This window comes from Ammospiza caudacuta, chromosome 7, assembly GCF_027887145.1.
Source record: "Ammospiza caudacuta isolate bAmmCau1 chromosome 7, bAmmCau1.pri, whole genome shotgun sequence".
NCBI classification, from domain to species: domain Eukaryota; kingdom Metazoa; phylum Chordata; class Aves; order Passeriformes; family Passerellidae; genus Ammospiza; species Ammospiza caudacuta.
In genome coordinates this window covers 43681097-43707266 of record NC_080599.1, presented here as the reverse complement: position 1 = coordinate 43707266, position 26170 = coordinate 43681097, and the positions used below count along the sequence as shown (strand labels likewise).

Here is a 26170-nt window from a genome sequence, read left to right as displayed (position 1 = left end):
CATGCTCTCTGTGTTTTCTGTATTTACAAGAAGATGTGTAACAGTGTGAGGGTGTGCTGCTGGGGGATGTGCTTTTGTGCTGCTGCACTGGACAAGAGAATGATGGTGGAAATGCCCCAAAATGGGCACCAGAGACCCTGGGCACTGGGCAGGACTGGGCATCCCACTGGGGAGCCCAGCAAGCACAGGGTGTTGTGATCCACCCCTTCCCAGGAAATTTATTCTATATAATGTTCACTGGACGTTTTCTGTGGTGACACCCACAGTCCTCCATGGGTGGACATTTCCCCACTGCTCTGCTCAGAGGGTTATTTGTGTCTTTTCAGTTTTTATACTCTAATCCCAGTCTGGGAATGGGGTGCTTGTGATTTCCAGGGAGCCAGTGCTGGAGCTGAGCCCATGGCTGAGGATGCTGGTGGTGTGCATCCTCTCCTCAAACATTTTTGGGTATTTTAGGAGGGACTGGCCTTTGGGCAAGCACAAGGGCAGTTCATGGGCTGGAGCAGGGGCAGGTTTGCTGCTCCTCAGGGTGGTTTTCTTGGGGGTTGGCGTGTAAGGCCAGGAGAATACCTTTTGCCATCAAGCCAGTCATGGCTCCCCAGGGTGGGTCAGTGGCTGTGGTTTTGTGCTGGGAAGGATGGAGCTCACAGCTGGGGACCTGGCCACAGTGACACAGAACCTGCCATGAGGGTGTCCCTGCCTTGGGGATCCAGGTCAGGATCACAGTGACACAGGGCCTGCAACAAAGGTGTCCCTGCCCTGGAGACCCTGGCCACAGTGGCACAGATGAGGAGGCAGTAGTCAGGCAGCCCAGCCATCTGGGAAAACATAATGGATCAAGCATATGGACAATTAAAAATGCAATGACAGCATTTAGCAGGAGTTGTTTTCCAAGCTTATTTTAAGCCCAGTTTCCTGATCATCACAGCCCCAGGGACAGCGAGGCCCTGCTCGTGGGGATTTGTTGTGTGGAGGCTGAGTGCCCCATGATGGGTGGGGAGCTCACAGCTGCATTTTGGGCTCACAGTCATGACTTTGGGATCTTTGGGGGTACAGATTTGAGCCTGCCTTCTCCCTCTGGCTGGCTCTGCATGTTGCAGCTCTCCTCTCTCTCCCCTTCCCTCTTTCTGGGACAGGATGCAGTGTTTGCAATGTGAACATTCCAGCTCAGGCAAAATATTGGCCACAGCAGAAATTATTTTGGCTTTTGTGTTTTTCTTGCCATTGGGGCTGGCTGTGCTAGAGGAACGGTGTTTGTCCATTAAAGGAGCACCCTTTATAGCAAGATGACTGCTTGCTAGATAATAATATATAATTAGCAAGGACCATTCCATAATCCAGTTTAATTGACAGAGACCATGAATGTTGTTCAGGGGACTGCCAGCACAAGAACTGGAGCATCATTAATTTCAGTGTAACCCTGGCATGGGGTTCCCTGTTTTTTGCTTACTGTGACATGTCAGAGCTCCTTTGTGCCTCAGTTTCCCCTCCTGAGGTGCCATTTGAATGTTGCCATGCCCTGCATGGAGGAACAAGGTTTTGCTGGTTGTGGTCAACTGGGCTGGGGAGTTCCCTCATGTGTTTCCCTCTGTCTGTCTCTTCTTTTCTGTTTCCCTCTGTCCCTCCACTGCTCCAGCCTCCTACTTCTGCTCCATAACATACCCTGGGAGGGAAGTTCCTGGAGCATCCTTTGGGCTCCAAGGATTTCTGTGGCTTCTGTGGCATTTCCTTGCCTTCAAGTCTTTTAATCCAGGGCCAGTTTAGCCAACCCTTCATATTACAGGGCTGCCAGGGAAGCAAATGAGATCTAAAACTTTGGGTTCTTTGTGAAGAAACCTTTGAAGAGCCTCTTGAAAGATGAAAACTGGTGAGCTGCTGAGCTCTCTCTCTTCCAAAGGACAGGGAGGGTCTTGTCTACTCCCATCTTCTTTCACCCAGGTAATTTGCAGCAGGACAAAGCTCTCCTGAGCTGTGCCTGCTGATGGGGAGCAGAGCAAGCTGTCACCTACTGCCTTCCCAAATCTGCTCTTCAAAGCCAGGGGCAGAAGTCAGCTCTGGCAGGAGTGAATTCCCTTTTCCATGAGCCCACCCTGCATTCCTCACGAGTGGGGTGGGGGATGAGGAGGTGACACCTCCAGAAAGTGCTGGGTGCAGCAGGTCTCTAGAGGGCTGCCAGCTTTATCTATGTACTCCTTTGCTAAAAACAAATCTGTGGGATAGGCTTAATCTGGAAGGAAAAGGGGAAAAATAAGACCTTTTCTCTAGATTGGGTGCCTCCCTCATTTAACATTTCCCCAGTTAAAAGGGATTTCAGTCTCCATGCCAGAGAAAACAAGCACAAGGGAGCCACTGCTCAGCCCTTTCATCCTCCCTTTTTAATCTAGAAGGGTTTCCCCAGCATGCAGACTGGGCTGCATCACCCTCGGGAGGGAAGGAAGAGCCAGGGAGCAGCCAACTGATTCAGCAGCTAACCCAAGGCATAAATAAACACAGTGTGCAGGTGAGGCTGCCCCATGGAGGGAATCTGGTTTTGATAGACTAATTGAAAACTTCATTAGTGCCAAGTATCAAGTATCCTCTTGTCACATTCAGCATCACCCTTTGGGAAAATGAAACCCTTTTGGGCCTATTGCTTTCCCATCTCTGTTTTTGTTTTCTTTCCCCACCTTCCTTTCTGTTTTTGTCCCTAAAACCTTCCCTGGTTCCCTGAATTCCTCCTGTTATAGGTCTTAAGCCCAACTCTCCAGACTTTCTAGTTCTTCCAGTCAAAGCTGAGTCTGTGACTCCTCAGCCCAAATGTTACTGCCAGCTTTAACATCAAGATAAAGGAACTAGACCCAGAGCTTTACACTTGGGTTCCTTTGAAACAAGCTTGGCAAAAATATCAACCATTACATACAGGAAATTTATAGGAGAGGTTTCTGCTTGTGTGCAGCAACTCTGCATCCATGCAGTTACTTTCTAAATTAAAAATATTTGGCACAGCCAGACTGTATCTGACCTGTGTGGGAAGCTTCTTTGGCCTGGCTCTCATTAGACCAGAAGTTCCTCATTTTCAAGGATTTTGCTTCTCACATTACCCAAATAGAGAAAACACAGTCTGGCACCAGGAACAGGAAGCTGAAAATAAATCCTGCAGGTCTTGGTGTTGCAGCTCTGATGCAAAAGCTGTGTCATTCATTGATCCTGAACCCTTCCTGATTGTCCAGGATACACAAATTCAATTACAGCTGTGCAGTTTGAAGCTATTTAAGTGGGAAATTGAGCTGATTGCTTGTAAGAAATTGAGGGTTTTCCCATTTTTTGCTACAGCCTGGTCAACAAGTGTTACATTTTACTGAATATTACCCACAGCATCAGCACACACAGATCTGCCAGTTTCTGCCTCTAACACACCTGACTTTAGCTTCCTACAAATGAAACCTCTGTGTTCAGCTGTTTGAGGACACCTTCAATGTGCACAGGCAAAACTGGTCTTGCACTGGCCCAAGCAAACAAAACAGGGTTGAAGATATTCTTAAGAGAACCTGCAATTACCTAATTAAATTTATGGAGTTCAACACCTCAAGTAAGTTTTCTGCTAAGGGTCTACAGATGAAAAATGTATCTAGCATCTCCAAGTAGTGACAATCAGTCATTTTTTAGGTGAAGATACGAACACCATGCCTGGAACAGCCTTGGTAACAGCTTACAGAGAACAAGACAACTTGTGGTACAAAAGAAATCAGAGCAAATATAGAGGCAAGAATTCCAATTTTCAGTAAGTAGAAAGAATTTAAACAATAGTTTGTTGCTTAAATTTGTTCGTGCAATCATTCTGAACCATGTTCCTTTTAGAGAAGAAAAAGCCTTTAAAAGGAGTATTTAGTTTTATTTAGATAATTCATGACAAGTTTTTTTTCACATTACAGTAAAAACAAGCACCATGTTTACATCATGAGTGAGGTTTGGAAGGCTGAACGAGCTGCTCCTTGAACAGCAGAGGCTTTAAACAGCACCTTTACCTTGGGGCTTTAGAAAATGCCCCAAATCACAGAATGATTGAGAGGATGGAAGTCACTGAAATCCATTTTACATCCAGCTCTGGAATGCAGCAAAGGAAAATCACCTTGGCAAAACAGGCCAGGCCCAGCTGCAGCAGACGTGGCTGATTTAGGGCTAACTAGAGTTTGCAATTATCCCCCAGGAATCCCTTCCCATGCACCAATTAGCCATAATTACCAGTATTTCCAGCCAGCAGAGCACAGAGCTGCTCCTTTAAAGGGGTTATTCAGCTGAATACACCTGAAGATCCACACCAGGGATCGAGCTAAACTGAGCTACAACAAACGGGCACAAGAGAGAAACAGGTGAGTCAGCAAGGATGGAAAATACACAGAGGAGTAGAAGAAACTTTCCTTGCAACAAGCCCACATGGACTTTCAGCAAGTCAAATTTACAGCACCCATTCCATCACTGGTTTTTCTCTCCTGTTTGTGGAGCAGTGCCGGGGATCACCCAGTCAGGGCTCCCAGTTCCACGGAGATGCAGGCACACCAAGTCCTCCCTCGGATCAAGCACAACTCCTCACTTTTTGTGGCTCTGCACAAAGGCAGGGACAGGGAGTGTGCCATCCTTGACTGCTGCTCGGGTCTCAGGTCTGTGCTTTAATGAGAAGACAAGGGCTCGCACGGCCCGGCGATACGGAGCGCTAATGAGGCGGGAGCAGAGATGAAAAGCTTCGCGCTCAATATTTTCAGCCAGTGGGTGATCAATCTGAAAACAGCAAAGTATAAAATTAGATCTTTACATTTAATAAGGAGGCCAGCTGATTGAAATTGGAGTTTGGTGCCTTTCAGTGTTTCTTCATTAATCAGCTTAGATTCAAGGAAATCTGCTTCCCATCACAAGGGTAACAGGAAGAGCAATTTAATTCCACCCTAGCAATTAAGGGACAAGGCAGCGTGGTCAGTGGCAGGGAACATATCCCCACCTCCAGCTGGGTGGCAGTACTTTGCCATCACAACAGGAAACTAATCTGTGACAAGCTTTGGGTATCAAGCTCGCTGCAATTATAAGCTATGCTGTAGTGTCTCCATAAAGCTCACTTTTGATCTGGCTGATATAAGGTACCTTGGATACTATTTTAAACTTGATTCCAACAGCAACTCTAAGACATGCCAAACACTTGGCAACTCTGCCTGCTGCTATAAAGGGAAATGTGGGATCTCTGTCTCTAGAAGGAGGTGTAATTAAGAACGCAGAAAGGGATTTGCTAAATGTTAATTATGTAGTTATTGCTTCAACATGTGCCAAAACCTGTAATTCAGCACAGTTTAGGAAGAAATCCCCCACCCTTCAAGAAATGCTTTTAATTTCACTTCTGCTTTTTGTGATGGGGAATCTTCCATGCATTGCATGCAGGAGATTCCAGTGAGCTGAGTGGTATTCCTGCAAGTCCTTCATCACACAAGTTTTGCCACCCATCACTAAAAACCCCCTTGGATCCACTCAGTCCTACCTTCCCTTCTCTCTTTTGACACCTCTCAGGTGTCAGTGCAGCAGCTGTGGCTCCCCTGCCTTTATCAGCAATTCAACTGCTGTGACCTCTGCCTGCACATGTGGTGGCTGCAGGTGTTTTCAGGTGAGTCCTGTTCAGAAGCAATTCTGCTTTACCCAATTCTACTCATTTTGGGGTGGTACCAGAATCTTTATGTTCCACAGATTTAGACTTCACTGCCACTATAATCACCATGCATAGCTGTGCTTTCTAAGAACTAAGCTTGACTCACCAAAGGTGAGCTCCCACCTTTCTGAGGCATTCCTACAGCAAACCATCCTTCTGTGCTGCCCCAGACTGGAAGCTGGAGTGGTTGTTCTCACAGCTAACAAACACACAACTTTCAAACTCCTGAATGTTTATCACTTGACTTGTCATTGAAAGGATAATTAATGAATAAATTGAAAATTACAATTATTATGGCATTTCATAGACCAAGCAAACTAGTTATTAAGCCTTACAGCAGAGCCTTGTTCATTTAGTTAAACATACCTGAGTGATCTGGTATTTATCACCACTTTATATACTGTCAACCTTGCTTCTCTGTTTTTGCTATAGATTTAAATTTACAAATATTTAATTAGGAAACACCCCAAAAGTCCCTCTGTTGCTTTCATAGCTGTTTAGTAGGAAAAGGTTCATCTTCTATTAATTTCCTCCTTGTACAGCCCAACTGTAGTGGCCACACAAGTAATCTGTTGACAGGTTATGGAAATGACAACACTCACAATTAGCAGGTTCCCTTGGTTAACAACCAAAACCCATTATCTACCTTGCAAATGAAACTACTCATAAATAGGGATGTGCTGTGAATCCCTAAAAATAGGAACAGATCACCTGGTCTTGTCCCCGCTCAGCAGGCAGGACCAGCTTGGCTGGAAAAGGTTTCACTTGTTCCCACAAGAAGGAAATTTTGGAGCCACAGGCTCTGAACTGTACCTCCAGTTCCAGGGCTTCGCTGAGCAGCTTCCGAGCGTTCTTCCTGAAGGCCTCAGTCCTGGGATCACTCCTGACCTCGATGGAGGGCCTGTTGGAGTGCTCCCTGATGAAGCCCTTCCACTCCCTGAAGATGTCCTTGGCCAGGCTGGACACCTCTGGGTCGGGGTGTTTGCGCATCTTGTTCACCGTGTGACCTGGGGAAGGGCACAGCTCCTGTGGGACTGGCAGCTGGGGAAAGCACAGCTGGCAGCAGTCAAATCACAGTGCTAGAACAGCCACACAGCTTCTCAGCTCAGTCTCAGCAAAACAACCAAAGCACTGACACAAACACAGAAAATGACCAGTATTTAAGCATGGAGCTTGAGAATTTATCAAGGAATTGAGAAAATCACCTTCCCGAGTCACCCAGGTGTGGAGCCACACTTATTTAACTCAGGCTATGCTAGCTGTTTACACTGATCCTGGATCTGGTAAAGGTTTTTAAGCCTGGCCTACAAAAAGTGCTGTTTTTTAGCTGGGACCCCCTTTAAGGAAGCAGATGTTGCTGGTGATGGCTGTAGCATTTAAACACGGGAACACCACGATGGCTCCAAGCAGGATGTTTCCCATCCAGAGGGCTGGCAGTGCAGAAGAGCCTTTCCCCCGCGAGGAGACAAAAGGGACCTTCCTGCTTCCAGAGGGGTGGTTTTCCCTGGCCAGGAGCGCTGTCGGCCAGGAGATGTCACTGTTAGGCTTCAGTGCCTCTGCCAGCCCGGCGCTATTCAGGCAGGCACTGGGGAAAATCCCGGGGAAAGTCTGAAGAAGCTGAACACGGCAAATGGAATGACAGATCACAGGGATGGGGAAAGGGGCGGATTGCAGCTGCTTTCCAGGGCTCTGTGAACAGAGATCCGGCTGCTCCGAGGGCAAACAAAGGCCGGGATGCTCTCCCTGTTCGGGAAAGGCAGGGACCATGTGGTCACCGTTATCCCTCCCCCGAGTCCTGTGGAGAAGAGGCAGGGATGGGGCTGTGCCATTCGCATGGAGCTGCCCGTCTGCTGGGGATTCCTCAGCCTGAGCATGCAGGAAGCAGCTCTGGGCCACTCTGAGATCTTCTCACACCTCCAGGGGATTCAGCCAAATCAGATAAATGAGCACTGACAGCAGGAGAAGGAATAAACCACAGAGTTACCACGGAGAGCTCTTCAAAATTGTGACCACAAAAGGGGGGATGCAGTATTTCCTGGGAGGAACCAGAGGACAGCTGACTCCTTCTGTACAAGCTGTGCAAACTGCAGGGCTTGATATCAACAATATTTCATTGGCAGCACTTTCCTCATTTCTTAAAAAGCTTCCAGACTAATCTCTAGTGCACTGACAAGCCAAGCAGACACAAGACAGCCTAATAGTCACAGTTTAGATAGACCAGATGTACCTATTTTAGTGGAAAGTAACACTTCTTTGGAAGGTATCTTCTTCTTCAGCTCCTCCAAAGCTTCCATCAGGTTCTCTTTGGGTTGCCCAGGAAGCTCAAGTATAGACTTCCATCGTTTTATGTCTTCCACAACCACAACTCTCTGGGAAAGAGAAAAGCTCCTTATGAAAGTGGAATATTGTTATGATAAGTAAGGAACCTTCATCTCAGCTAATGGGGCTGTTATCAATACATGAATTATTGATCATGGCACAGAATATATGATGGGCACTTGCTTGGAATTAGAAAACTCCTGCCAATCAAGGCTGAAGTAACCAGCAAAATGAGAGGCTTTCACCCTGGTCTGCCAAACTCTGGGCACATAACAGCAAACTCCTCCTAGAAGTGTTCTGAATTTAAGGAATCCATTGCATAAACGTTTCTAAATAGGAGAAGTGATTAAGAGGGAGGTGGCTGATTATCCTGACATCCAGCTCAGATTGACTATAGAAATAAAACAATGCCAGCAAGGTGAGAAACAGAGCATTAGGGAATGTGAAGGCAAACCTGAATACACTGCATAGCTGCAGTGTTTTCACTGGTTTTGCCACAGACCTTGTCAGAGCAGACTGCAAACAGCGCAAGTCTCATATTTTGGGTGTGAAGCATCTTATCCAGCAGTGGTCAGACAACTGCAGTACTTTATGCACCATTCTTTTGATTTTTGCCACACTCCATGAACTTTTTGGTGCAGCAAATGTTTTGCTGTTGTGTGTCACAAGCAGGTGACCAAGAGGGGTTCAGCTCTCGACATCCATGAAATGAACGGAAGGGTTTTCCTTGCTGGAAAGGGATGAGAGCCAGCTGGGAATACTGGAGCTGGCGGTGTCACCGGGCTGTCCTCGAATGTGTGCCCAGCCAGACCCTGCACCACGCCGAGTTATAACCCACGGAAGCCCTTCCAAGGCAGCAGAGCCCTCTGCACCTGTACAACCACCTCCCTGTTCGGGTGCAGAACCGCTGCCCACACACCGCCGCTCCCCCGCCGCCCCAACCGCGCCGCAGCCGGTGCCGCGGCAGGCTGGGCCGGGCCGGGCCCCCGTTCCCTCCCGCGGGGACCTGCCTTGAGGGACTCGATGGTGACCTGCCGGCAGGCGCGGGGCCCGGGCGCGGCCCGGCGGGGGCTCTGCGGGCCGCGGGGACAGCGCACCACGAACCGATCCATGTTCGCCCTGCCGCCTTCCCTCACGGAAGCCGCCAACGCGGCCCCGCCATTTACGCCCGGTAGTTCCCTCCAGGGGCGGGGCCCTATGGGATGGCCGGAGGTACCCCGCGGTGCGAACTACATTTCCCAGTAGGCGTCGCGCAGAAGACGGTGCCGCTGTCTCGCCCTTTCCGCTCGGTAGTTTCCGCCGGGGGCGAGGCTCTATGGAATGGGCGGGGATGCCCCCCGGCGCGGACTACACCTCCCAGCAAGCTCCGCGAGGGGCACATCTCGCGAGAGGCTGCCGGCGGCCGGTGCGGAGGAGCGAAGATGGCGGTGCGGCGGGGAGGCCTCGCCGTCCTCCTCCTGCTCCTGCCGCTGTTCCTGGTGATCCAGGCGGGGGCCGCCTCGGGACAGCTCCCCGCCGGCTCCTCCGAGGCCTTCGACTCCGTGCTGGGCAACACGGCATCGTGTCACCGCGCCTGCCAGCTGACCTACCCCCTGCACACCTACCCCAAGGTACGGGCGGGCCCTTCCCCGCACCTGCGGCGCTCCCCTCCGCCTCCCCCGGGCTGGCACGGCCCTTCCCGTGCCCCTCTCCCCCTGCTGCTCCGCCTCTTCTCTAAAGCAGATACTTCGTTATGTAAATAGATGGGTAGGCTGCCGCTGTTGTCAAAGTACAGCTTTGTCAGTGCTGGGGCTTTTGCGGGTTTGGGGCGTTTGGCTGCTCTTTTTTTTCTTCCTGTTCTTGAAAAGGCAGCTGTAATTTGGCTTGGGCTGCTCCATATTTTGGGCAGTGCTGTGTTCGTGGCAGGGCAGAGATCCTGAGTCAGGGCGCCTGAAGGGTGAAGTATAAACGATGACAAACAAGTAGCTCGTCAGAGCCTTCATGGGAACTTTTTATCTCATGATAAAAGACTGAAATTGTGTCTGATAGGAATTTAATGTCATCCCCCAGGGTTTGTTGTTGGTTCATGCTTGAATGCCTTTGAACTATGGGCTTAAATTTGGAAAATCTGAGATCACAAATCTCATATTTCCTTGTTCTTTGTTGGCAATAAACTTCATTGTCAGCTGCACCTGTGTGGTAGGTGGAACTCTTACCCCGTGTTTGGGATTTCACAGGAAGGCAGCAGGCAGGTGGAGCAGTGCCAGAATCAGGTAACAGGGTTTTGTCTTCTTCCCCATGGAATTCAGGTGGATTTTGTAGCTGGAAAGTAACAGGGAGTTGTGTGGAATATGATTAAATTTACATAGGTTGTTTTGGTGTATTGCACTTTTGAATTTTGTTACTTTACTTTTTGAATAAGAGTTTTGTCATGTGTTGTTTGAGCTGTTCACTAATACAGTCACATCTTTTACATTTTGTGTTTGTTCTCTTTGTCACAAAACTGCTGGTGGAATTGAAAGAAATTTGTTTTAGTTGTGAGTGGAAAATAAGACGAACTTCATTGAGACTGTGATGGAAATATATCTGTACAGCTCATGTATCTGGATATCAAATTACAAAACGTTTTCTGCTCCAGCACCACCCACCTTGTCAGTGTTAGATTTGAGTTTTAGTTTATATTAATAATTTTCTACTCCTGTGCCTTTAAAGCAGATGAACTCATGGTCTCAGTTACAATGGCCAGGTCATTTACAACAGGTTGTACAAGAGGTGTGGTGTGTTCGGTTGTTGTTAAGTTAATTCAGAGCCCGTTTGGCACCTGTGAAGTTTGAGTGGTTTGAAGTTGTGATTCATGGGTCAGTGGCAGGGTGTGGCCAGTGGGACACTCCTGTCACAGAGGTTTTATTCACATCCGTCCCCCTGGGGCTGTGGACAGAAGAAATACTGGGTGTAGGATTTCCGTATTTGCTGAATTTTAATAGCTGGCAGTGGGGAAGCACTTCTACCCATCAATTCAATATAATAAATAAACATTTGTGTTTGTGGAGCTGGCAGTAGGCAGATAACCAGGATGCTGTGTAGGACATGAGAAAATAATCTCTTTCTGATAGTTCTGTTGTAGCTCTGATTAGAATCAATAATCAGTTCAGATACATTGTATTCCGCTGTCAAAATTAGAGGATTTTGGTGCTTTCCTGCTGGGTTTTACCCTTTAAGTTCTGAGAATGTAGATTTCCTACTCTTTGTAGGGTTAAATGTCAATAAATCTTTTACAGCACTGTCTTAATTTCAAACACAGAATTAATTTTGCTTGTGGGTCTGCAATTCCAAAACAGCATTTGCTGCTCCAGGTTTGCAGATAAATCCACGGCTTGTTAGTGCTGCTGGGCTCATTGCAGCTCATCCTGTCCCACGCCGAGCTGGGGGAAGGAGGACAAAAACACCCAACCAGGCAACAAAAATAAGTTGTTTTTGTGACAATTTGTTGTGGCCTGGGGGTTTGCAAGCCTGTCCCTGTGCTCCCCAGGAGGAGGAGCTGTACGCCTGCCAGCGCGGCTGCCGACTCTTCTCCATCTGCCAGTTCGTGGACGACGGCGCCGACCTGAACCGCACCAAGCAGGAGTGTGACTCTGGTGAGCCCTGCGGCACCCCCAGCTCAGCACACACTCAGGGCACAGCTGCACTGTCTGAAACGCTGCTCTTGAGCTGGTGCCATTCTTTCAGTTGTTTTGGGTTTGTTTAACAGCTTCTTAAAGCTTATATAGAGGGTATATAAAAAAAATCCTATAGGAAGGTTGTCGTCTGTGAGTTTCTCCTCAGTGTTGCTGTTTTCCTGAATTTCTCCAGTGTCATCAGTGTCTGTAAATAAATTAGAAATAGTGCATTTTACTTTAAACAGTTTGTCATAGAAAACACAAAATGCCTGGGGGGAAATCCAGGCAAATAACACTTGTCTTTTAATAATTCCCTGTGACAATCAGTCCCCTTTGCCATTCCTGACAAATTTGTATATAGAATTGAATTGTTCAGTGGAGCAAGAGCACAGTTCTCTCTGTGCCTTGTAACTTGTGGTCTGGCCTACATCCTGAGCTTTTCCTGCAGCTACCCCTTGGGAATGAGGTACATGTTTTGCTTGGAATAGGCTCAGGCTATCTGTGTTAGAGCAAAGATGTAACAGTGAAGATGAAATATAGAGTCATTTCAGTTTGAGATAAGGTCATCAAGTCCAACCATTCCCCCAGCACTGCCAAGCCCACCATGTCCCCAAGTGCCACCCCTCTATGTCCTTCCAGGGATAGTGTGTGATACAAGCCAATTAATAGTGGGTTTGGAATTGTGCAGAACTTTGTTCCAGTAATATTGAGGAAGCTGATTCACAGCTTTATTCAGAAAGGAAAGGCAGGAGCTCTCCACATTTACTACCAATACAATGAAGCACCAGGCCAGCACTCAGGGGAGGCTTTTGTCCTCTCAGTAGCTCCTGAAAGCAAGAGAGCTTGTGGCCAGCTCAGGTAGGGAAGCAGAAAGGCTGGCATGCAGAGATGCTAATGTGTTACAAAAGTGCAGCAAATACTCCAGCAATGGGCTAATGCTCCAGTCTGTCACACTGTGTAGCTGTGACACAGCCTGTCAGTGTAGTTGTCAAACCACACACACACAGTGCCATAAAGCAGGGTAATGTGGCAATAGAGCACATGTAGGGTAATGGAACAGTTGCTTATTGCTGGTTTAACTCTTCTTTCTGGGGCTGTTGTCTTTGCTGGCTTATGTTCTGTAATCTGCTGGTGGGTGCCCTGAGTGTTCTGTGCTTGGCAGATCCATCTTGGCTGCTCTGCTCAGCTCTGGCTCTGGTGCTGCCTGCAGACACTGACTCAGTGGCACTTGTAGCCTGGAATGGCTGCTCAGGTGCCATGAGCTGAGCACTGAAATGTTCACCTGCTGCTGCCATGCTTCCTGCCAGCTTCTTAGTCCTTATGATGGTCCATTTGTTCCTCAGGAAAACTGGGAGAGCTCCTGTCCTCTGTGTTGTTTTCTGGTTGGATTCTTTAGTTAAGGTACTACTGAAACACTGTCCAGCTAAGCTTCAGAATAGTGCAGGAGAGCTGTGCCTGTGTATCATCTGCCTGATTTGTCCATGGGCAGAATAAACTAAATTATTCTCTCCAAATAATTTAGATTTCTTGGTCTTTATGATCTTTAGTAAGCAATTAATAGAAGCTCTCTCTAAAACAAAGAGTTAGCTTCATTTTTCATAAGAAATTATTCCATAATACTTTCAGTGCAGTTTCTGTATTAGCAGGAAATGCTGCTTTGATTTTCCTGTGATACCATGGCTTCTGCTGCTCCCTCAAAGGGATTTAATGGACTGATGGTCCCTCTGTTCTCTTTAGGATTCCATCTCTGTTCTCTGATGTTTTATGTGATGTGTAGAAGAAAGCTGTAGTGGTGGTGGGAGGATCAAGGAGAGCTTGCATCCCTGAGCTCAGCCAGGGTAACACTGGTGATCATTTGCTCTGATTGCAGCCAGATTTCAAATCCCTGCTCTGTTGAAGCTCTGATTCTGTCATTAGACCTCAGAGCAAATGCTGCCCTGGGATTGCCATATCTTCCTCTGCAAAATGGGATTGTCAACTGCTGCTTTGTTTCTGATCCAACTTATACTGAGAATGTTTTCTTAACTAAAATGCAGAATTTATCATCTCATTTGGGGAACTTCTCCCTTGCAGCCTGTACTGAAGCATACTCCCAATCTGATGAACAATATGCTTGCCATCTTGGATGCCAGAACCAGTTGCCATTTGCTGAGTTAAGGCAAGAGCAAGTAAGTAGGTGACATGTTTTTCAAATACCACCTACTTGTTTCTGTTCAGTGTGTGTCTTTTTAAAATTTCTTCAAATGGAAAATAAATCTTCCTAAGGACTGAAATCTAGACATGAGGTGAGGGGTGAGCAAGAATGTAACTTCTGTCTTTTTCATATAAAAACAAATGGAAAAAATGTCAATGTTGTGCTTGCAGTTAATGTCCCTGATGCCACGAATTCATCTCCTCTTTCCTCTGACACTGGTGAGATCATTCTGGAGTGACATGATGGACTCAGCTCAGAGCTTCATAACATCCTCATGGACTTTCTACCTTCAAGCAGATGATGGCAAAATTGTCATATTCCAGGTGCTTCCTTTTTTCATTGAGGTTAAGGTGTCCTGGCTGCTGACTTCAACTCTGCTTCTTCCAGCCAGAGAAAAAATTCTAGACCACCATCAAAAGTGTTTAGTTTTTCCTAGTATTTCACTGCCTCTGGGGCCATTTTAAAATTCAGACTTAAAAGAATGGCTCATGTCTTAAGGTTAATTTCTGTATTAGTTCTGAAAATGTAAATTATCAAAATTATCAAAACCAGTGAAAGCTTTCTAGCAGGATCTCCTAACTCCTTATTTTGTTTTAGTCAAAGCCAGAAGTGCAGTATGTTCCACAGCTTGATCAGGACACTGGAGGAGATACAAAAGGAGCCTTGTCGCTGAGTAAAACAGCCTGTAAGTTGTTTTTTGTGCTTTGGAAGAGTAAATGCAAATGTTCCCTGTCATGCAAATTTAAAAAATGACATCGCAGGTGGCATATGAAAGCAAATTTTCTGAAAGCTGCAATATAATTATTTACTGTGCAGAGCGCACTGCGTACACTTGGCAAAGGGTGGTAGAAACTGAGCTCTCCTCAAATGGAAGCCTGCAAGCTGGGGCTGCTTTAAGCTTCCCTTTATGGTGCGTGTACAGGCAGGGTGTGTGGGCTGTGGGTTTTGCCTTCCCTTGCTCCGTGCCCTCTGTTTGTGCTGTTGTGCCTCAGCAGACGGACACGCAGGCAGCTCGCGCACCTTCCGGGGGCTCTTCGAGGAGCGAGCCAGCGACAGCTTCTTCAAGTGTCTGTCCATGTACGTATGTCCTGAGCTGGCCCTGCCCCCTGGGGAGGGTACAGGCCTTTCCTCTAGCTCTCCAAGTCTGTAGGATCAGGATGCACAGCATCACAGTTCTGTATCTGACCATCAGTGCTGCTTTGCTGTGCTGGCCCCGTGTTTTCTGCATGCTGTCCTGCCAACTTTGATTTTTCCTTTCCATTTCAAGTGAAGAACATATTGATAATTTCCTGCACTGATTTTTGAGTGTGTTCTGGGAACTGTTTAATCAATACTGTGTTTTGCCTGTTCATTAGCTCTGAATGTGTTTTGAGGCAAAGCAGTTTGTTTTGGGATTGTTATGTAGCACACTGGTATGTCTTGTTTCCAGGCTGAAAATACTCAGTATGTATTTATTAAAGCTTTTTTACTTTTTCCTCAAAAGTTCCCACATGAAGGATCAGTGAGTTGTCCTGCAGATGCATAACAGAAAAATCTGGTTTTAAATTTGTAAACAGGAGGATTCTTAGGGCCCCATAACAGAACCCTGCAAGTATTTTGTGATATCAAGTGGGCATTAAAGTACCCAGGAGTCTGCAGTGGGCTGTGTAGCTGGAAGGGCCAGAGACCAATGAATTGGCAGGAAAGGCAGTCAGAAATGAGCCAAACTTTTTAGAGGTCCATTGTCTTGTATTCAGTCTATGAAATCTATCAACATTCTTGTCATTTCAGAAATTCCAGTTGGATTTTAACCACTACACTCGTCCTGTCAGTGCTGGTGCTGCTCTGGATTTGTTGTGCAACTGTAGCTACAGCTGTAGAGCAGTATGTTCCATCTGAGGTACTGCACTTCAGAACTACAGTATTTGGAATTTATTCATTATATTGCTTTTATGTTACAGCTGTCCAGAGATGAAGAAATATTTGGGGGAGGTTCAGTTAAGGAAGGTTTTCTTATTTTGTGGCTGTGGATGGCAAACCAATTTTATTTAAATGATGGTTTTATAGCTGAGCATTCTTGCTCATTCCTGTGGCTCTGAGCCTTATTCAGACTCGATGTCTTGGTTTGTAGTGCTGTACTCTCAACAGCCTTCAGGGTGCTCTGAACAAATGGAGGCTGATTGTCATTTCCCTGGGAATGAAGCTGTTCTGAGGGTGGTGTAGGGGAGACCCAGTCTGGGTTTAATGCAGGAGGATCAGTAGTGACAACAGCGACAGCAGAGTTATTGGGATGTGTATGAGTGCAGTCTCATGGAGGAGAACAGGCACTCTCCCATGCCCAGAGTCCTGACTCAGTGATTGCACACCAAAGGAGCTGTTACACAAACACTGTATCTGCCCTTGTTCTGGCAAATTTCATACATTTCTTGTGGATGCAAGTCTAGTTCCAGCCCTGAATTTCAGATGTTACAGAAAGCCTTGTATTGCAAAGCTGCAGCCATCAGAACCTGGAATGCAGCTGCATAATGAAACTCATTTTATTCACAATATGGTGAGTCTTTGTCTTAAAGTACCTTGTTTAAATGTTTCAGAAGCTGAGCATCTATGGAGATTTGGAATACATGAATGAGCAAAAACTCAACAGATACCCACCCTCTGCACTTGTTCTGGTTAGATGCAAGACTGAGGAACATGAAGAAGCAGGACCTCTTCCTACAAAAGTCAATCTGGATCAATCTGCAATTTAAATCCATTGGATCCCATAGACTAATTCTAACAGAGCTAGAAACTCCTGATTGATTGTGGTGGTTTTTCAGATGAGAAGCTTAGCAGCCAGTCTTTAAATGCAAATAAAGTTGCAAAATCAACAAATGTCATGGGATTTTGTTTTCAGCTAGTAGAGAAGATTCAGATATTCAGACATGAATTTGTTTGTTTCCAGGTATAATCACTTTTCACTGGTGTTTGCTATTGTGTCTTTTTGCTTACAGAAGTTGTAAGCATGCTTTCCATACTTCTGCCAGGACACTTTCAAAATTACTTGTGTGTTCTAGGATGTAATGTGTACAGTCAGAGTTAGCTTTGTAAAGGTATAAGACATTTTAAGTAGGCAGGACATGCCTTTCTAGTGTTGCACTTTCTGTTGTAGTTAAGAGAAAATATTATAAAATTATCTGCTGAATTTTTTTGTACTTGTTAATGTCCATGCACAAACAACCCTGTCTTCAAAAATAGAAATATATTTTTTCTACAGTGTGGCAGTATTCAAGGTGGAAAGCACTTGTGAAGTACTGTAAGCTAGAACTCAGCTTGTGAAAGATGGAAATGTGTTAAAATTTACAGACATATCCCTTCACATGCAGAACATTACATGGTCAGTTATTTTGTCAAACTTTAACCTTTAAGTCTTAAATTGCTTGTAAAGTTAGCACCTGTGTTTTCTGAAAACTACTTTCTGTTCTTGATTAACTATTCTGGTCTTGTAACTTCATTTACAGAAACAAGTTGATTCCTGAGAAATGAGAGCAGACAAATAAAATTGACTGTATAGAAAATGTTGACTATATAGCTTTTTGCTATGGTTAATTATTGACCACAGCAGGCTCAGTGTGAGCCTGTCTGTAGCCTTCCTCTCATGGGCAACATGACCTGATTTTGCTCTGATTCAGTAACACAGCAGCAATGAACAATGTCCCTCATGTCTAACCTATTTTTTGTGGATCTTATATGCTGGATCCCACAGTGTTGGCAGGTTGGGGGTGTTGGTGATTTATTTTAGGGTGTCTGAGTGAATGCTGTCTAGAATGCACAGTCTTCAATTCACTGTCATTTTTTTGTTGATTAGACAGAATTCCCTCAAAGGTTTAAAAAAATGTATTGAAGAACTGTGGAGATTCTGGGGGATACAGTGATGTATTCCCCCACTTAAACCTGGCTCAGGGGTCGTTCCCAACTTGTCTGTGAGCAGGTGCTGGTGTGAGAGCAGCTGATGGAGCTTTTCAGGAATGTGCAGAGCCCAGCCCAGCAGCGCCTGTCAGGAGCTTTCAGGTCGTTGGGGATGTTTGTTTTAAGCAGGTTTCTGTCAGCCTGCAGGAGCTGCAATCTCAGCTCTTCAGTTCTAGGTACCTCTTGATGCTGAGCTCTTCAGTGGGACAGCCCAGAGCTTTGGGCCAGCAGCCTTGCCCTCTGTGTAGGTGTCACTGCAGGGGCCTTGCAGGGTGGTGTTTGGGGACACTGCAGGGACAGGAGCTGCCTGTGTCAGTGATGCTCTGTTTCTGCTGGTGCAGACAGAGCCCAGCACAGCCCTGCTCTGCTGGGGATCCAGAGCTCAGTGTGATCTGTGCAACCCTGCTCAGCAATCCCTGCTACTGCTGCCTTTTACTTCAGGGATTAGTGCCCATCTTAGTTAGCACTGTGCTGGTTGGGATTTCCAGAAGAGACTGCAGCAATCCCCGTTTTTCTAACTGAATAGCTTATGGAAATGTTTGCAACTCTGTTCAAATGTTTTCCTTTACCATTACACGTGGTTGCAGAGGGAGAAGCTCTGTGCACACGTGGCTCTGTGCCTGTTCCAGCGTGGACAGTACGACCTCTGTTTGGCTGATGACTTGATTTCACAAAACTTTCTCTTCAAAACTCCATTGCTTACAGCCCTGGGCTCTAGTTAAGCAAACAACTTGTGCTTTCATTGGGTGTTTTGTCTTCTGTTTGCTGTTTAATGGCATTTCAGCTGTGATCTGTGCAGTGCAGGCAGTGATTCAGCAGCATGCTCTTGGGTCACAGAGAGCTCTGTGCCTGTGGCACTCTGGCACTTGGCACTGCTGTGTCCAGAGCCAGCCAGAGCCTGAGGAATTTGGTGAGTGTTGTACTTGTAAACTTGTCAAAAGATCTTCCCTCAGTAAAATCAGATAATAGCAAGTAATTGAACTGTTTCTCAAGATTTCTAATCTAAATGGACTCTTTAAGCTGTCTTGGCATTTGGCTTTGCAAAATGTCATTTCCTATTCATTTTTTGTTAAATATTTGACTTACTGACATCTCCCTTTTCAGAGGCTGCAATTTGGGTTTGATCTCTGCTCAAAACCACTGTTTAAATGAAGGGCCTTAAATTATTGAAATTGCAGGAGGAAAGCATTTTATATTCTCTTTAGGCACATGTTCGACTGAACCTGTATTGGGTTTAGAATGGAATCATCTGGACACAAATGAGGTGACCCTCTTAAGTGTGTGCAATTCACTGCTGGCAGAAATAGCCCAGGTACATTTGGGGGAAATCGGGAGATTTTTAGGTGCTAGAATTTACAATAACCTTCTATCATAGTGGATACACTGATACTTGTTGCCTCTTCAGCTTTTCTGATATTTGATTTTTTTTATTTGTTATTTTTTATACTTCAGAAGAGCTTGCTTATCTTTCTGACATCGCTGTCATGAACTCATTTTTCTGAACTCTAAGCAGCCTTTGATGTGGGGTAACTGCTCTGAAATCCAACTGCCTGGTTGGCTACAGCTGAGCTTGATAATCCTGGAGCAGGAAACAAATGGTGGTAGATGTCAGGTTGTAGAATCATCAAAATTCTTAGCTTGGAAAAGACCTCCAAGAATGAGTCCAACCATTTCCCCAGTACTGCCAGTGCCACCAGTAACCCATGTCCCCAAGTGCCACATGCACGTGGCTTTAGGGGTAGTTACTCTACCCCTGCCCTGGGCAGCCTGATCCAATGCCTGACAACTCTTCCAGTGAATATTTTTTTTTTTCCTGCTATCCAATCTAATCCTCCTCTGGTGCAATTTGAGGCCGTTTCCTCTTGTCCTGTTTCTTGTTATTTGGGAGAAGAGCCTGACCCCACCTGGCTCCAAGCTCTTTTCAGGGAGTTACAGAGGGTGAGAAGCTCCCTCCTGAGTCTCCTTTTCTCCAGGCTGAGCCCCCCCCAGCTCCCTCAGGTGTTTTTCATCACTCTTGTGTTCCAGAGCCTTCCCCACCTCTGTTGTCCCTCTCTGGACATCTCTTACAGACATTTATCCCCAAGGGTGGGTTGACTCCACATTTTCAGTTCTTCATTGTAGATTGTTTTGCAGGGTATGCACAGCTGGCCTGCTTTACCTGGCTCTTACACAGGGCTCTTAGCAAACTCCCAACCACCTAATAAGCTTTAGGAAGGCTCAAAATAGTCCTGAATCAAGTCTGATTAGAAACTGAGACTTCCTCTTTAAACAGCAAGGGATCCAGAATTCAAGATGTGCTTAGTCTGATATTTTTCCACATTGCAGCAGCTGCCCAGACTTGCAGACTGTTTGCTACTTGGCATTGGATGTTTTCACCCAAGATCCTTCTTGAAACAGGAGTTTTCTAGCACTGCCTTTAGTAGTGATGTATTCCCGTGAGAAGCTTCTGTTTTGGACAAATTGGTGCTGCTGTAGTGAAGGAGGAGCTCCTACAAGGCTGTGTTTAATTGTGGCTGGTCTGGGAGGACAGGGCTGGAGATGCCCTGGCCATGAGGAGTGTATTAACTCAGTATAATTGGGGGGATGGAGAGGGAAGTTGGAGCTGTAGTTGTCCCTCCTTGTCAGGCATGATGAGGTGCTTGAGTCAGCTCAAGGCAATGCCAGCTCAGAGACAACCTGGCTGCCAGCCTCTCTTCCACAGCCCTGGTGGGACTGTCCTGCTTGGGGAGGAGTCATGGCCTGTGGGGTGGCAACAATTTGGAAGCACTTGAGTCCTCTGGACCCTCTTGCAAGAATAATCCAGGCTCCTCAAAAACTTTATGCTTTTTCTCCTCACTATCCCCAAGAAAAGCTGCCTGCTCGTGAGATTTCATCCTTGAAGCTGTAAAACTCCTCTCTGTGGGAGCTGTGCCAAGACCTGCAGCCAGTTTAGAAGGCTCCAATGTATTTGTAAGTTCATGGTTGCTGCAGGCTGAGCTGCTAAGCCTTCCTGCAGGCCTGGAAATTCAAGCACTCAAGTCAAAAAGGACCCTGGGGAATTTCCTGTGCCTGTGCTCATTGCCCAAGCCAGGAAGCTGTTCCAGATGGTTGTTCCCTGCCAGGTCTCCTGAGATCCCATCATCTGGCAGGAGCCTGGGCTGGTGCTGCCACAAGGGCAGTGGGACAGCTCTGGCTTGGGAAGGAGGTGTGGAGACAGGAGACTTTGATGAAGATGAGACTTTCATTTCCCTCAAGCTTTAACTGTGCAGGGGTTTTCCATGACCAGCATGGGGATAAATGCAGTCAGCATGAACTAGAGGTGAGTGCTTGTCTTCCAACCTGGCAGCAGGGCTTCAGCTCCCTAAATCTCTGTTTACTCTGAGCTGTCTAATGCCCTGTTGCGAAACCAGGTTCAGGACAAGAAGAATGAGAGAGTTTGCTGTTGGCTTTCACTGGGGGCTGGGGCAGAGGCTCAGCACTGCCCTGCCAGTCCCTCCTGCCTGTGAGGTGCTCTCCTTGCTCTCCTGCCTCTGTTGGGTTTGTATCCTGGTAACTTTACCTGTGCTCAGGTGCAGAGAACTCCCTGCAGTCCCTGGAGCTCTGGGAACATGAACAAAACTCATCCCCAGGTACAGTTCTTCAGAAAAATCCTACATACAGCTGTTCCCTGAAGTGCATGTGTTCTTGCCTGTGCTGTTTGCCTGACCTCTTTATCACTGCTTTCTCTGAGATTTTGAATTGTTTCTCTGAGATTTTGAGCTGTTTCTCCTTATCTTGATACAAAAGAGAAGAGTTGATATAAAGCACTGGGCTTGGTTGGTGTTTGTTTTACAAATGGGTAATTAAGGTTTAAAAAGGGATGGGATTGATTGTTTTGGGAATTAAAGGTGGGCCATGTTTTCACCGAGGCAATTTTTACTTATATGTAACAATAATGGAGTACATGAGGTATTCCTGGGTAAGATGTGAGAACTAGAAAGGTGAAGTTTGTGTGGCTGTGGGATTCTGTAAATCCCTTTTATCCCTTTCCTTCCAGAGAAACGGTGATGTAGCTACTTTTGGTTCAACAGAGACCTTCTCTGGAAAAAGAGGTAATGAACAAAATGGAGAGTTCTGTTATTAAAGTATAAATCAATGGAAACTATCAATGTAATATAAAATACAACCACTATTTATGGTCTGTTTGGACTGATTTTCCCTCTTTTCTGTGTAGGGAAATGTCCAGACTATAAAATTAATAAACTTCAGCTGTTCTGTGTTGGCCTGGAGCTGGCAGACATATGTACAGTTGTATGATAGGTGATCCTCATCTGTCCCAGGCTCACAATGAGCTTACTGTGGCCTTTCCCTATTTCTTAATAGCCAAACTTCAGCAAATTTTGCCCATACTCTGAAGGATGAGGTGGGATCAAAGAGAACAACATAGCAAGCCTGTAGTTCAGCTTGCAACATTTCCTCAGCACCATTATTTTATACTCAAGTCTGTTTGTAATTGTTGTGCTTTGTAGTCAGAGGTGTTTTGTAGACACAGACATGCTGCAATTCACCATTTCTCTTCTGAGCTGAAATCTGGGTTTGCCTCTTGCTTGAGCATGACAGAGGGGGAGCTTGCTGGAATCAGGATCCTTTTGCTGTTGAGCAAAGTCTGTGCCTTCCCTTGAGTTTGAACACTAAAAAAACTAAGTAAACACAAAGCACAGCTAATACAAATTCTAACTTAAAAGCTCTTGCAGTTCCTGAAAGCTTTTAAAATTCTAATCAAAGATTTTTAAGTTCAGCTATACCAGGCAGGATTGCCTTAAGTGACTGGTTACTTGTTTCTGAAATTACCACACTGATATTTTTTGCTATTGGTGTGGGAATATGAAGGAATGGAGGGAAATACCCTGTAGGTTTCGAGGCAGAGCTGCAGGTGCAGGTTGCTGAGGTGAGGGTGGGTGCCTGGCATGGCTCTCCCTGTGCTGCCATTGTGTTGCTGTGATTGTGGGTTTGGCCTTTAGCTTCTGCAGTTGGTTTGATTTATGTCCCTGACTTTCTGAAAGCTGGAGGCCCTGGAAGGTTGCTGTGCCCTGGAGATGTTGTTAGGGAGGGGAAGGGCAGCTCTTCAGTTCCTTCTCACCATTCTGTGCTGATAGTCCAGCCTCATTTCATGGGAGTGGGAGTCCTAGCTGGGGCAGAAAGCCTGAAGTGCTGTAAAATGAAATCTTAGCTCGTGGGGAGTTTTGTTGTGGGCTCTTGGAGGGCACCTTCCCCAGCCTCACACCAGCCTGCCCTGTTTCAGTGTCCCTGCTGTCCCATAGGGCTTTGACCTTCATCCCCCTTCTCTGAGCCCACAGGATGAGCTCCATGGAGAAGTGGGGCTTGTGCCATTCCACCCCAGTGCTCTGTAGCAGCAGCACAAGTTCTTCCACACTGCAAGCAGCAAAATTCCCCACTAGGAGATGTTTAATGGAGGAGTTTGGCTCTTAAACTCAACTCTCAACCCCTAACCCCCAGCAGCCCCCATGCAGAGACCCCAACATGCCAGCCTCGTGTCCCTGCACTGTTCCCCTCTGAAACACCCCAGACCCTTCCTCAGTCCCTCACTGTCTCTCTTGCCTCCCCCAGGCTGCTGCCATCCCTGTGGTGCCCGCCCTGGCTGCACACAGAGGCACCTCTGCATCTCTGCCCTGGCGCTGCTCGTCCTCGCAGCCGCCGTGGCCTCGGCGGTGGCAGCCCTGGCACTCCTGCCACGGGCACCAGGTTGGATCCCCAGAGGGGTTGGTTTGTTGGTAAGGGAGGCAGAAATGGTGCTGCATGAGCACAGCTGTACCAGCTTTGCTCAGCACAAATGGCCACCAGGCATTCCCTGCTCCACAGGGCTGGGATAACTCTGGATAGCACTGTCATACTTAAGACTGCTGGTGTGGTTTTCAGACTCTGCCATGAACCTGCCAGAAATTAATCCTGGCCCCTGGTTGTTTCCAGAACAAAAAATTAATTTCAGAATCTCCCCTTTACTCCCCTTGATCTATTCCTCATATCACAAAAATGCTGGAAAATAAAAGTTTTCTTGCTTTCCCCTCAGTGAACCGCCTCTGCACAGCCCCTAATAACAGGACAGGCTTCCTGTGTGACGACAGAGTGACTTGTGTCCCTGCCAGCTGGGTCTGTGACAGAGTCAGCAACTGCAGGAACGGAGAGGATGAGCAGGAGCAGCTCTGTGGTGAGTGGTTTTGTTGTGAGCATCCCCCCTGCACTGATCTTCCAGCTGTGAGACAGCACCCAGGGTTCCTCTAGCCCTGCTCTGTGCTTCTGGCTGCCTACAGGAGCAGATAGGCCTGGTAGAGCCTTTGTAGGGCAGATGCTGAGAGATGGCACTGCCCAAAACTTAGCAGGAATACCAGGAATTAGAGACTTCAAGCTGATGTGATCTTCCTAGGATTTTTTTAAAACCATGATGTAGTTTTTCTCCATCAGTGAAGCTGTATGCCTTCATGGGTAATTTATTGTTCAGTCACCCTGGGGAAAAAACCTAAATAAAGCAGAAACCTGGGGCAGACTTCCTGTGTCCCACCACAGAGCTTCCCCATTTGTTCATGCTTGTTTGATGCTGCAGGGGAAGTGTCCTGGCAGAGCCTTTGGTGCCTGCCATCCCCATTTTAGCCATCCCCATTTAAACTGGGGGAGTTTATCATGGCCTGTGTTTGTGCCCTTGCAGGTGACTTGCCTCACAGCCTCCCAGGATATCTGGTTTTCTACTGCAGCAACCCCAGATCCTGGGTTTATGCTGACCAGAGGTGCAACGGGATGAATGACTGCGGGGACTGCTCTGACGAGTCCTGGAGCTGTAAGTCTGTCTGTCTGCTGGCTCCTATCTTTCTGCTGATGGATTGCAGCAGCTTCCACAGGTGTGGTGCTCGTGGATGCTGCTGGAATTGCCTGGAGGCTGGCACCCACCACTGAAACACAAAATAGCTGGGGTGGGGTGTTAGTGTGAGCCCTGCAGGCTCAGTCCCCTTGGCTGCTGAGGCTTCTGTGTCAAAGCCTGGTGGCACCTGAGAGAGGAAAGGATCTATGCTTTGCTCCCAGTCCTAAAAATTGCTCTTCCTCCATGTCTTGCTGACGTGGAGCAGTTTCATCACCATGTGTGGCTGTTAGTAGTAACCATTCAAACTGGTCTTTGGTAGCTGGTCAGCAGATGGGTGGATCGCCAAGCTGTGCAGTAGTCTTGCTAATATGAGCAGCAGATTTGTTCCTAAGTTACCCCCATGGTTTTGGACAAAAAAAAATGGGGGGGGGGGGAAATTACAGTTAGTTGTTCCCCCTCAGGATGGCCTCTCTGCCATGAAGGTCACTGCAATGTCACACTCTAGTTGTGACAGCACCAAGCCAGTGTCTGCTTTGGTGGGCCCACAGTCACAGGGTTGTCACCAGAAGCTTTTCTGCTAGGGGGATGAAAGGATTTGACCCATGGAAGGGAGGAGGCAGAGGGTCAGTGCAGCAGAAGCATTTCAGTTCCCTGTTTTGTGTCCTTCCAGCAGCTGCCTGTCCCCCGTGTGGGCAGGAGTGGTGGAGCTGCATCTCGGTGCACTTCGAGTTCTGCTCCTGCATCCCCCGGAGGCTGTGCCGGGATGGAATCCAGCACTGCCTGGGCTGGTCCGACGAGTTCCTCTGCCCAGCCTGAATCCTGGTGCCCATCCCTGCTGGGGACGGCAGGGTGCTTCCCACACCTCACCCTGGAGCCTGGGGTTCTGCCCTGCCACCTGCTTGGGGAGCTCCAGCCCGAGCAAATCCCCCTCACAGCGCGGTGACACTGACAGATCCCCCTCACAGCACAGTGACCCCCAACAGATCCCCCTCACAGCGCGGTGACACTGACAAATCCCCCTCACAGCACAGTGACCCCCAACAGATCCCCCTCACAGCGCGGTGACACTGACAAATTCCCCTCACAGCGCAGGGACAGCAACAAATTCCCCTCAGTGCAGGGACAGCAACAGATCCCCCTCACAGCGCAGTGACAGCGAGCAGGGCTTGTGGCAGCCCTCGGCTGGACACTGGCTGTGGGACAGCTGCCAGGAGGCTGTGCCATGTCAAGGGGACATTTCATGGGCAGCACTGGGTTGGATGCTGGGCTGGAGAGGCTTCACCAGCCACGGCTGGCACTGCCTGGGCCAGGGCTTCCTCCTTTCTGGACATCTTGGGGCCTCTGCAGGCCACCACACTGAGAGCTGCCCTGAGCAGCAGGAGCTGAGTGAGGTTCCATAGGCCTGATCTTCACTGGTGCTTCTGTCTGTGTTCAGAACACATCCACAGGTGCTTTCAGCAGTGGCTTTGAGGGCTCTGATGCTCCTGGGACACTTTCTTGGGAATGCTGTGCTGGGAGTGACACTGTGAGGTGTCACCGTGAGCTGGGAGTGACACTGTGGGGAGCTGCTGCTCAGGCTACCTCCTGCTCTCTTTTCAAACCAT

The 26170-nt window shown here is 47.4% G+C and overlaps 3 protein-coding genes across 4 annotated transcripts; 2 read left to right on the top strand and 1 right to left on the bottom strand.

Moving 5' to 3' along the window:
* Window positions 1-3879: 3879 nt before the first annotated feature.
* Window positions 3880-9139, bottom strand: TCEANC2 (transcription elongation factor A N-terminal and central domain containing 2). The gene is made up of 4 exons (XM_058808934.1): window positions 8991-9139; window positions 7893-8030; window positions 6479-6672; window positions 3880-4755 (listed from the first exon to the last, which is right to left on the bottom strand). Exons 1-4 carry the CDS (start codon window positions 9094-9096, stop codon window positions 4567-4569), a joined length of 627 nt encoding a protein of 208 aa, XP_058664917.1. The 5' UTR covers window positions 9097-9139; the 3' UTR covers window positions 3880-4566.
* Window positions 9140-9392: 253 nt separating this feature from the next.
* TMEM59 (transmembrane protein 59) lies at window positions 9393-17346 on the top strand. Of its 2 annotated transcripts, none has more exons than XM_058808371.1 (8): window positions 9393-9594; window positions 11493-11598; window positions 13693-13787; window positions 13984-14136; window positions 14411-14498; window positions 14809-14890; window positions 15584-15692; window positions 16384-17346. In XM_058808371.1, the coding sequence occupies exons 1-8, from the start codon at window positions 9406-9408 to the stop codon at window positions 16537-16539; spliced, it is 978 nt and encodes a 325-aa protein (XP_058664354.1). In that variant the 5' UTR covers window positions 9393-9405; the 3' UTR covers window positions 16540-17346. The 2 variants fall into 2 exon arrangements, with proteins under 2 accessions (XP_058664354.1, XP_058664353.1); XM_058808370.1 differs by having other exon boundaries at window positions 14806-14890.
* Window positions 17347-21324: 3978 nt separating this feature from the next.
* On the top strand, window positions 21325-25382 carry LDLRAD1 (low density lipoprotein receptor class A domain containing 1). Its single transcript, XM_058808090.1, has 6 exons — window positions 21325-21345; window positions 21753-21807; window positions 23324-23458; window positions 23784-23921; window positions 24417-24545; window positions 25237-25382. Exons 1-6 carry the CDS (start codon window positions 21325-21327, stop codon window positions 25380-25382), a joined length of 624 nt encoding a protein of 207 aa, XP_058664073.1.
* The last annotated feature ends 788 nt before the right edge of the window (window positions 25383-26170 follow it).